Consider the following 12,637-nt stretch of genomic DNA (forward strand, 5'->3'; position numbering starts at 1 on the left):
ATGATAGGTTTTTCATTTTCATAGTTGGAGGCTATGAAATTCGTTAAAATAATGGAAGACACAATTAGATAAAAATCTCATCTAAATTGTGCATGTCATCATAAGTAGTCTTTTTTTTATGTTTTTATATACACATATGCATCTTTACTATCACTGCATAGTATATTTTTAAATTGACCGAACTTCATGAAATGGTTGAGGAAATGAAGGTGAAGAATGTCTTCACTAAGGGTGTCTAATTTTATTACAGTAAAAATGAGCATTAGAGATAAATTGCAAGTGTTGTTTTACAAATGTGAAGCAATAGCAGAATACAAAAGTTGCATCTGCTAATAATTTGTATATGATACAAACTAATTATCATTGAGTGTTTCAGCTTTAAAATTTTAGGTATGTGATACTTTATATAGGTTTTACTTAGGCAAAGTATTGCTGAACCTATAAAGCTGAAGTGAGGTGACTACTTGCTTTTTGGCACTGATGGATAGTCCATTCATGCTAAGGTTGTAGGAATCTATGTTACCTTCTAGCAAGGTTTAGAAACTTGTAGACCGTTGTTACATGCCTAAATTTATCAGAAACATTATTTCAAATCTTTGCTATTGTAGCATGGTTTTAAAATTAATGTAAAGAGTAAAAATTACTCTCTTTCTGATAAATTTTATGGCTATGGTCTTATGTTTCTGTCACTCAATGATGTTGTTCTTCTTATTGATGAGAACAAGTAATGAATATGTGATGGTCACATATCTCTGGTATTGTCAAGTTGGCCATTTTTGTGGATAAAAAATAAACAAGTAATACAAAGAAGAGTTCTTTGTTTGTATGATTTTGAATCATATAGAACTTGTAAATCTTGTCTTATGGATAAAATGACCAAGATCCTATTTACTGGACATGGAAAAAGACGCGAGTAAATTATTAGGTTTTGAACATATGGATGTTCGAAGATTAATAATATCTCGACCCAGAGATGGACACTTCATATGAGATATGGTGTGTTCCTTAAATTTGCTTCACAAATCTTATTATCTCATTCTGGGAGATGTCCTAGAAGTTGCTATATATGTTTTGAATTAGATATCATAAAAATCTGTTACTAGCATCCATATGAGATATGGGAAGGCAAAAGACAGGTTGTCCAACTTATGTGAAAAGAGTTGATATACATAAGTTTGTGCTAGATTAGGTTTTGTAGATTATCCTAAGAGTAGTATGCGATACTATTTCTTCCACCTTACTGGACAAAAGATGTTTTGTCAGTAGGTATGCCACCTTTTAGAAAAAAAAATTTTTCTAAAAAGGAGATAGTGGGAGGGTAATTGAACTTGACAAGTTCAAGACCTATAAACTATCTCATCATAACATGTGGAGTATCTACAAGTTGATCCACGATCAAATGTGCTCATTGATGAGGCACAACCATGAAACACACCTCCTTACCGAAGGTCAACCGAGTGTGTAATGTACCACTCAAATATGGATTTGTCATTGAGAATGACGATACATCATACATCATTGAGAATGATGTTTCCTTGACCTATTCGAAAATTGTCATAAGTAGAGACTCTGACAGTTGGCTTGAAATCATGACATCCGAAATGAACTCCTTGTACATCAACCAAGTATGGACTATGGTTGAAGCACCATGGGTATGACCCAACAGGTTGCTATCAGGGATGTTTGTCCAAATTTTTGCTATTGCCACACACCATCTAGAGTGTCTCTAGTGGGAGGGCAAATGCATTTATGGATTCAAGCAGGTACTGAGGAGATGGTACTTCTATTTTTGATGAGATAGTCAAAATATTTGACTTTATCAAAACATAGATGAACCATGTGTATGAGCAAGAAGATAAATGGGAGTTTCACTAACTTCTTGGTTATGTATGTGGATGATATACAGCATATTGAGAAGGTAGTCCTGTATTGCACTCGGTCAATGATATGCTTATCATAAAATTTTCATGGAAAAAGATTTGGGTTAAGCATCCAATATGCTAGGCATCTATAGTGATAGATGTAAGTGGATGCTGGCTTGTCTCAGTCTAGGTATATGGATTTTATGTTGGAGGAGTTCAACATGAATGGTTGTAAAAGTGTTTACTTACCCATATATTCAATATACCTCACCTGATGTGATTTATGCTTTGTGCATAATCATTTATTTCAGATAGATCCATGATAAGATTTTTTGAAAATCGTGAAAAGCATTCTCAAAGTATTTGAGAATACTAGAGAGACTGTGAATTGGAAGAGTTCCAAACAGCAAACTGTGTTAAATTCAGTTAAATACTGTTAATAAAGAGTGCTAAGGAAAGTTGCCTGATGAAAGGATTCATCACTGAGTTGGGTGTGGTCTCATTAGGTACCCATCCTCGGTACTTTCACCTCATTCATGATTTGATCATAAAATGAGTTCATATAAAAAACAGTATAATAGGATCAGTTCACTAAGCCTTACACAACAGTAGTGTGTTCGCCACCTTGATTGCATGGGCATCAGGTATAGGGGCGATTGGCTTTAGTGCAAGTGGGAGATTGAAAGAATAGTATCCTACAAGCCAATTGCATGGGGATGCGAGAGAATTTTTCTGTGATATCTTCCTACTCATTTGCATGACATTAGTTATTTTTATTTATGAGGTATTATGTTTTATCATTTGCTGTATCATATTTTTATGATTATGATAAATCCTATAGATTAGGACAATGATTTTAGGGCCACGATGAGATCATGTCAGTGAGACCTAAAATCTTGATAGCCCCAACCTAAAATATTCTCAGTCGTTGGATCATCGAGTCGGAGATTGATGATACCGGTAAGACTGGTACATCCTATGTATGCTCAATAGAGAAGGTGGTTGATCTCACAGTCACTTGTGTGGTGATACTAATACAAGGTTGTAGGTACTCATTAGAGAATGAGTTCATTGAACTGACCCGTAGGAAGAACATCTGATGGAGGCTTACAGCATGTCAACAGATGGTTCTTCAGTAAGAGGTGCATGTGATCCTTTGATCTGAGATCACCGTGATATCTTGTGTACATGGATCTTTTGATTTATTCTCCAGCACACCACTTTGAGATGTGTGTGGGATATTTTGGGTATGATAAAGTGTGCATGGAGATTGTGAGTGGTCAATAAGGAATTGGTCACTTTTTGTAGGAAGAGAGAACATCCTATGTGATCTCATAGGATGATGACTCTGAGAGTCTCTGGCCAGAGCAGAGATGAACAGTAGAAAAAATTTCTACTGGCTCATCAATCGAGCCATCATCATCAGATCGAGATACATATGGATAGGTATTTGGGTTTGACATATTTCCATATCCATGGTCTTTTCGGGATATTGTGTGATCGAAGGATTGAATTGCACGGTAACTCGTCACGGAAGGATAATTTTGGTATTTTCATCAAATTTCAAATCTTTCGGGTAGTTATGACACGTTGCTAGACGTCAATCTTGACTTGTGGACTCGTCAGAATTAAAAGAGTTTAATTCGAGAATCAATTAGGAAGAGTCCTAGTTGATTGGGATTTTGAGCTGACCTAATCTAATTGGATTAGGGTTATGTCATGAGTCTGGATCCATTGCTGGTTAGATTTGGGATCCACTGGGTCACACACAATAGGGATTTGGTCTTGGTCTAATCTATTTGGATTTATTGTAAATCCAATGGGTTAATTGAATTGCTAGTAAATGAATTAATCCAAGTTTTCAATTGGGTTCAGTGCAAATGTGTTTGTGCTAACCCTTTACTTGTTGTCTTGACCTAATGTGATTGGATTGGAACCATCTAATTGTTAGGTGGTTTATCTGGTTTTTATTGGAAGAGTTCTATGTGAATCAGCCTTTTCCATGCCAACACCACACGCACACAATTTATTGTAACGCTCCATTTAATTTTGGTGTTAAGAAGGAAAAGTCCTTCTTAACTAAGTATCTTAATTTCCTTACATGATTGTGCGCCATCAAATGGCGCCTAGGGACATGTGGGCGTGGAAGATGAAGAGTCCTTCTCTTGGAAGGAACTCCACTCTATAAATTTAAAAGGACGTTACATATATGAGAAGAGAAATGGAAGAGTCCATTTCACATCAAACTCTTAAATTTTTTTTATTTCTCCATGCATTTCTTATTTCATCGTGTCATACGATGGCTCTTTGAATTATGGGTGCAGAAAAGAAGGAAGAGTCCTCTGGCAAGGAGTTTGAACGCCAAATTTATTTGGGACGCTACATTATTTTGTGCGTTATGGAAGAGTCCATGTTATTATGAACTCTTAGATTTTTCATGCAGAGGAAGAGTCCTTCTGCAGATGAAACTCTTCTTATTCCATGCCATGACCCTTTGGTTTTCATGCGAAAAAATAAATTGGAGCGTGTAAGGATTAAGGGACACCAAGAGTTGGCATTCCATGGTGTCGCCCTTTATTTCCTATATAAGGGCCGCCCCATATGGGTTAAAATCCATCCAAAATTGGCATTAGGCGTAGGTTTAGATGAGGATAAGTCAGGAAAAATCTGAAGTAAAAAAGAAAAAGGAAAAGAAAAATAGAAAGGAAGGGAAGAGAAAAAATAGAAAGCATGAGATGCTTGTTCAAAAATCAGATTGTTCATGTGTTGAACATATAATTTGATTTGTGTGTGGTGAGATCTTTTGAGGAAAGATTCCAAGAGAGGTCCTAGTGGAGGTCATGAAGGCACACAAGTGGTGGTGCAACCCGTTCTTGCGAAGGACGATCGGCAGCGCGCTTAGGAAGAAGGCTGCAGCACCATATCAAATTGGAAAGGGCCTTGATCAATCCTGTGTGGATCACTATTGGAGGGCTTCTACTTTGGAGTCTCGTGGAGATATCAAGATTGCCAGTTCGTGGCCTTCGTGTTGGTATATGGCTTTTGATGTTCTCTTGTTATATATGCTTATGTTATTTGATTGCAATCATCAAGGTGTTCCTAGGGCTTTTGTGTTCCAGTAGTCTAGTTTAAATGTTAAACTTGTTTTCAATTATTGAATGTAAGTAAAAATTTTTGAAATTTATATTCCGCTGCATCATCGGAATCCAACAACCAATCGGCTGTATCTCCTGTCCTCCAGTCCTTCCATGATCATCAGATCTATGAGTAGCTGAAGACTATCATCATTGCTATATCTGGTGTCTGAATCTGAGTGAACCAAATGCTCACTCTTTACTGGAGCTGCAACTGTTTTTTTTTTCATCTCTGACTGTCTGCCCTCTCGTCATGCCTTGCTCTGGCTGCCTAGGCTGCAAGGGTGGATGCTGTGGCGTATCGACTGGAGGCCTATGTAGAATGTTGCTACTTGCTTATTGAGAGACGTCCACCCCAGCCTCACAAGCAACGAAACTGGCAAGTCGTGGAGGCGATTCCGGCTCATCAAGCTCTGGCTTCTGCTGTTAACTCATAACCTATCTGATCATCAGATCTTCATCTTCATTAACAAAATCACTTGTAGTCGAATATGAATACTTCAACTGAACTTCCTTCTCAATACATTTTAACCTCAGCCTCAAATTATAATGCATATACACAAGATCATTGAGGCATTTTTGTTTTAAACGATTTCTCTACTTGCTGTGGATAAGGGCAAAGGTCGATCAGTTGCGCTCACATTTATTCGATGAAACTGTCCGGGAGAGGATCTTGATGGCAATATTTTTCAAATTTTGTATAGATCCATCAAAATGCACCCATCATTCAGCTGCAAAATCATTAAAATTTAATAAAATCAAAAAGAAGATTGAATATGTCAATATGATAATAGATTTATTAATGTATACTTGGATCCATCTTTGATTTGCTTTTGATTGCTACATTACTTCCAAATGATTCTGTGCCTTTTCTAAATATTTTTGTCTATAAAAAAAATTATTTGTTATAAAATCTTAATTGTTGAAGATACAGCTAAGTTGTTATAAAATCACTGAACTTGTTCAAGATACATAGCCGCGATGTCTGGATCCGACTCCATCTTGTTTATTACATTTCATAGGGCGGACAAAAGCTCTTCATCTATGCCAATACCAGGTATGGAGTACTGAAATTTCGGGTTCAGATAATAAGCTGCACATAGATTTTCATAGTTGATTAGGTTTATTTATTCAAATTTTGAAAGAGTTTTTGATTTGCTGTTTACTTGCTAAATGTAACTCTCGACCCATTTGACAGCCCTATCGATGGTCGATGATCCTGATGTACTCATTGGTATGATGTGGATCTGTCATCTTGATTTGTTCCTTTGCCCTCTCCATCATATAATATAAGAAATCCATCTGAGGGTATCGCTCACCATCTACGGCTCGAAGCATTTCATATAGAGGCTTAATAGCTGCCACTATCTTCTCGGTCCATTGCTAGAATGATTGTCTTGTCACTAAACTCTCCACATTGCTCTCCTCAGTGCCTGTTCGGGCATTTCTGCTCTGTTGCCACTTAGGACTGACAAATATCCGACGCAGATATACTTTTTTTTCAATCAGACTATCAAATGCTATATAATTAGTAGCAAATTGTGTGACATCTGATCTCAGTATATCACCCCCAGCAAACTGCCGCATCAATGATAGGACCCATATGTGGTTGTAGATAAATCTAGTGATGCTCTGTGTTGACTCCACTACCTTCTGCACCATACGAATCTTTTCAATATCCATCAACATCAGATCGATACAACGTGCAGCACATGAGATTCAGAAAATATACGGTCGTTAGTCCATCAATATCTCTCCTGTAGCCTTATACTGTGGTCTGTTATCTGTAATAACCTGCACGACATTTCGCTCTCCTACCTGATCAATCACCTCCTTCATCAATCTGAGGATGTAGCTGGCGTCGTGCATCTCAACGGAAGCATCAACAAAACTTGAAAAAAAATATTCTTCCATCACAATATGTCAAGAAGTTGATGATGCTTTATCTAGTAGGATCAGTCCAATCATCACACATCACAGTCAATCCATATACCAGCCACTTGTTCTGATATGAGGCAATTTTTTTTTCAAGATCCTTCTTATTCTAGTCAAGAAAGTCACCATGTATATCCCTTAGTCCTGGAGGATCTACACCTGGATCGGCATCCTGTATAGATGATATGGTAGAGTGATAATATGGGTTATCTGCTGCATGTGCTGGGATGTGACTGAAGTGAAACCAAGATCCAATTGCTCGCCACATATCCTTCTTATCTTTCTTCAACATAGTATCAACCCTCTGTTGCTTGGAATCTCTATTAGAAAATGCGTATGGATCCAAGTTGTGGATAGTGGCTCCTGTTGGAATCTTCTTAGAGGACTTTTTTCTACTGCTAAATGCTCCCAACATGGATGCAAGACGGCTACTGCCTCTATTGGTGGGCTTTCTAACCGAGGATGTCCTCTTAAATCGTGACTCAGACTCTGCTGCAGTGCTCCCTGAGCCAGATCCACCCTCATAAGCTGACGGTCCAAATCGAGCTCTGTGCCTGGCTATCTCCTCTAGCTGTCACTGATCATTCAAGCTCGTTCGAATGGTAGCATCGATCTGTACCTGTTCATCATCTGGAATAGATCCTTCCTCTGACTCCTTAGAGTGATAAGAAGATGGTTTTGCTGCTCGATGATCCATCTCTATCTTCATCAAATTTTTTTTCTTTGCTGTTTTAAAATCAGTGAAATATTTCTTCATTAACTGACAGACCTCTTGTGGATACTTACGGTGCATAGCTACATTCGGATAGCCGTCAGCTAAATATTGCTTCAATTGTGTAACTCCTCTCTTGAATTCTACGCTACATCATTTACATCTCCAATGATGCCGATCTGAAAGCATCTCCCCATGTTTCCAACTAATGTCACGTTTTAGATCTTTTTTCTTTCTTGATGGATTCATTCCTGAAAATTGATAAGCACATCACTTCAATAATTACGTAAACATGATAGATTTTGTTTACCTAATTATTTTATATTTTTTAAATTATTTATTTATTTTTTTAAAATTTAAAAAAATAAAATATAATAAAAATTTAAAAAATTATGAAAAAATAATTTGACCTCAAATCCATATAGAATCTTACTATGGATACTACATATAATTTTCTTAGACGGTGGACATGCATGAAATACTGATTTTTTTTTTTCAAATTTAGGCCTAAGCCATTATGTGTAAGATGTATTAAAACGTTGATAAATGGGCATCAAATTTATGTCAAAAGTAGCTTACAAGTCTCTAAACAATAATATGATTTTATAATTATTTTTTGAAATTTATTTTTTTATTTTTTATTTCAAAAATATATTTTTAATTTAAAAAATATATATTTAATGAAAATTAACGATTTTAGTATCATCGTGTAGATCATTCATAGATCTATAAGATATATTAAAATTATGTCAAAATTTTTTTTTTTTGACATAGTTTCTCCTTATTTTTTCATTTTTCATGAGTTTTCAAAAAAAAAAGAGAAGAAGAGAGCAAAGATAGCATGGTTTTGAGAAACATACCTTAAAAGCTTTAATCCACTTGAGTCTTCCTTGAGTCTTCAGTGTTAGGGAGTAAGAAATGGAGAGAGATTCTGAGAGACGCTTAGAAACAGAAGAAGTCGAAAGACTTCTTCTCTATTTCATAATATAAAAAAAAAAGGCCGAACTGAGCGGTTCGGCACGATAAGCCTGTGTACCGCTCGGTTCGGACCGAAACAGCCTGGTTTGGGCACGAACCGGGCGGTTCTCAATTTTGTTTGGTTGGATGCTGAAAATCAGGGCCGAACCGACCCAGTTCAGTACCGATCCGGTTCGGTACGCCCTATACCGGGTGGTTCGGTCCGGTTCTCAAAAATATGGATAGGACAATGGGATGTCCCTTTCTATGGAGAAACTGAGACACCTATGTCCTACAGGATTTAAAATTTTTCCTACAATAAATGATTTGATTTGCAATCAGCTTTGGCTAGCTTTGGTTAGGTTATAGTTGTCCAAAGCATTCTGGTTTTGGTTGAAACTTGTCAGTCCTAAGCTGCCATCAAAACATGTCTTGATACTAAACTTTAAGGGTTGTTTAGTCATCCAATTTCACGTAGTTGGGGTTCCAAACCTAAAATGACTGAGTTTCATAAAAGATTTGGTAGTTTACTTCTTATAGAACTGGTTTTGTAAAATCTGGTAGGTCATATAACCAAAAACTGATTTTATGAAAATCATGCCTCCCCCTGCTTTTCATAAGGCATAAAGCATATTTTAGGAAAAAAAATAAATCAGGTTTCCTGATTATCCGTTAAGAGAAACCTCATAGAGCCCTAAAATTTTAGTCATTGATGGTGCTAGTTTACAGTATATGCTGAATCCAGAATCTGATTACCCTCCACTCATTAACATCTTCTTCTTCCTCTCTTCATCCACTTGTTCTTCCTCACTCATGTTTCTGTGTGTCTATTCCCTTCAAGGTATTGTTCTGTTTGTGTAATTTCTATGGAAAGAAATTAGATGCAGAAGGACTGGTTTTGGCCTTTAAGGTTTCAGAAGGCTTTACTTATGAATCATCATCCATGACTTTCAGTTGTGAGAAATTTTGAACATTTGGTAGTTTCATTGTATAACTTCATATTGAAAATTGAAATCATATCTGCAATTACATCAAATTCCTGGATTTTAAAATTGACAATTAAGACACAATAAAAGGTCAAGCAGTAACTTTTAACAATTTTTGGGTATGCAATCCTCGAAGAAGTACATGAAATTATTTATAGATATGTTAATCATGATGTTTCATCAGATATACTCTTCATAAATGGAGAGGAAAAGTATTCTGATTAAAAAGTTGTAACGTAAATTTGATTCCTTGGTCTATGTGCAGTCTCATTTGAAGTTTTTTTAAGCATATGATTAAATCTATTTTCTTTCATGTTCTTGTAATTTAAGTTTGTCTTCTTTCTTTAAGTGTATTTCAATATCGGTAATTTAATATTTTTTAAGCTTAAATTTTTTGCAGTGATTTGGCATACTTGTATTCTCAAAATTGTTGTCAATATTTTGTCCTTTATCAGATTAAATAATCTAAATTTCCTAGACTTTAGTGGTTATAAATCTGTCTGTTTCAAGGAGATGACCACTCGCTTGTCTTGAGCTTCGAATCAGAAAGTTGACCTTTTTCATATCTGTCTAGCCATGTAGGCTTTTTACCTAAGTATGTTCAATATTTGAAGGATATCAACTTTTTGAAGGAGGACCTTGTTTTCAGCATGCATAGCACTGAGGTAAATGTTCTCATCATTTTTGTTTTCTTGTGATCATTCTGTTTTCTATCTGTTTTTCCTTTTGTCATGAATACTAAAAATATAAGGCATATTCTTGTGGCTTTCTCCCCTTGTATTTCTTTTTATTCATTTATTTTTACTTATAAAGGGGAACAACTGGGTTAGCATTCTTGACAAATCTATTCAATGAAGTATTGAACAACAAGAGAATGCTTCATAAGCATTATAAGAATGAAGGAAACATAAAGACTTATGCATCTTATTTTGCATATTTGAACTGATGACTCCATGGAGTCTAAAAATGAAAATGACAAGTAATCCGGATTTTGGAATATGGGCTTCATACTAGAAATGTCAGCTCTCAAGATAATTTCCTAATTAAAGAAATGACCAAATCCAAAGGAAAATTTTAATGACTTGTGCAAGGTTTTATTGATTACATATGTTAAATTTTGGAATCGGTAGGATTATCTCATCCTGTCCACCATATTCATCTACCCTACCTCTTGCGCACTATATGTTATACTTGTTTCATGCAGGATTTATTTACTTATGAAGAAATATGCAGGGAACTGATTCTGGGGTTGATACATACTTTGGTCTTTGTTCCTATCCTGGTCGAGAGCAGAGACATCGGATTGATATCAAGGTATGCAGTAAATTTTGGGTTGAAATATGAGTTATATTAGCATTAGAGTTCCTACCCATGATAATACAAGCAGCAATCAATGACAAATATAAATTGTCATAGCTAGTGTTTGTCTTCTGAATTATAGATTCTGAGTACTTTAGGATTGCTGATTATTTGGAAATAAATTATAAATATCATGTATTTTACAGAGGTTTATGGACCTGTTATTGAGTACATGGCATTTGCTGTATTTTTTAATATCCAATGAATCCTTCTATTGTCCTCAGACAAACATGTTTTATACTCACTTTGCTCTGCTTATTAGATAGCTTTCTTTATCTTGCCATCTTTTTCTGGCAATTTTGGATTTGGTTTAAGAAATACAATTTCTTTTCATCCTATTTTGTAGGAATTCTACATGCTTCATGAAATGTTCATCTTCTGTAGAAATGTCCAAGTGAGGCTACAGAAGATGTGCATCAGAATGTACCGTTGGAAATACTAGTTCATCTTTATAAAATGATCTATTTATGCCTTAGAACTGGTATCCTCGGAAGAAATATAGAAATGGATGATGCCTCAAACAAGTCTTCGATTACATATCATTTATAAAGAAAACAAATTTAGCAAGAGAGACAAAGCCACAATTATCCATGAAGGTTAGTTACAATAGTTGAAAAAAGCATCAAGGTTAAATACAGTATATAACCTACTTAGAACACAATTTGTCATGCAATTAAGCCAGCGGTAGAGGAAAGAATAGTAGAAATTTAATTATCTTAAGATTTTGCACTTCTGCAGATTCATCACGAGGCTTAGTTTTTATAATTCTCCATTGCTATCATTACCTATGCTATAATTCTTCCAAAAACTAAAAAGTTGAAGAGAAAATATATCAATATTTTAAAATTCTATGGGCACTAGATGGGTTTCAATGTGTCTGATGACTGTAGACCCCAAGTTGAATGTACCATGCAAAAATCAAACTTAAAAGCAAAGGAAGAAAGGATTTTTTTTAAAGATCCTTTTTATTTTTTTCCTCTTCTTTTATATTCACTATTTTTTAAATTAGAAAAGAAAATCCAAAACGAAAGACGGTAGGCTTAGCTTTAATTTTGTCAAATGTTATTATTTTTTTTTTTTTTAATTCTTGGAAGTAAAATGTGTTGGTTTTAGAACTTCTGAAAATAAAATATTTTGCCGCTGTCACCACAGATACCATCAGCACAACCATTCCATTGTCACCCCTCCATTGTGGCCAACACCACTATGGCCACCACTCTCCATGATGACCAACCACCCATCACCACCGTGAAGTGAAAAGATTTAGGAGCTAGATTTTTGAACCTACCCTAAAAACTGTAGTTTAAGCTCATGTGAGCACCGAGCAAACATCAATTGTTCCCTTATGTGTTGAAATGAAATATTCTAGAATGTGAGGATCACAAGGTTTACATAATTTTGTTCACTTGCCATCTGAAGGGATTGGGTGCAGGTACAGGGAAGTGGGCTTCTTGTAAAAAAAATACGTGAACAGTGAGGAGGTGGGTGTGGGATGAGTTTTGTAGGAGATTTGGAAGTGGGACACCACCCTAAATGGAATATTCTTGCTGCTAAGAGCATTCATCTTTGAAGCATGGAAAGGAAGCATCCGTTTATTCTTTTCACTTTTCAGAACCATCCAGCAGTCATGTATTGAGACGCCCCATAAATTGACACCTGGTTATTAGTCTTAAAACCATACAACATGCGACA

General features: G+C 35.7%; 1 protein-coding gene and 1 pseudogene across 6 annotated transcripts in view; one reads left to right on the forward strand and one right to left on the reverse strand.

Moving 5' to 3' along the window:
- Positions 1-12,637, forward strand: part of LOC105039164 (DNA polymerase lambda) — a 45,877-nt gene that overhangs the window by 29,961 nt on the left and 3,279 nt on the right. For 3 of the 6 annotated variants that reach the window (XM_010915200.4, XM_010915203.4, XM_073244755.1), the window contains 2 exons: positions 10,161-10,251; positions 10,820-10,900. In XM_010915200.4, coding sequence (XP_010913502.1) covers positions 10,161-10,251; positions 10,820-10,900 — 172 coding nt within the window. Of the gene's footprint in view, positions 1-10,160; positions 10,252-10,790; positions 10,901-12,637 lie in introns of all 6 variants that reach the window. The other 3 variants (XR_012134957.1, XR_830854.4, XM_019847863.3) reach the window with 3 other exon arrangements.
- On the reverse strand, positions 403-8,207 carry LOC140852047 (uncharacterized; annotated as a pseudogene).

This window comes from Elaeis guineensis, chromosome 1, assembly GCF_000442705.2.
Source record: "Elaeis guineensis isolate ETL-2024a chromosome 1, EG11, whole genome shotgun sequence".
NCBI classification, from domain to species: Eukaryota; Viridiplantae; Streptophyta; class Magnoliopsida; order Arecales; family Arecaceae; genus Elaeis; species Elaeis guineensis.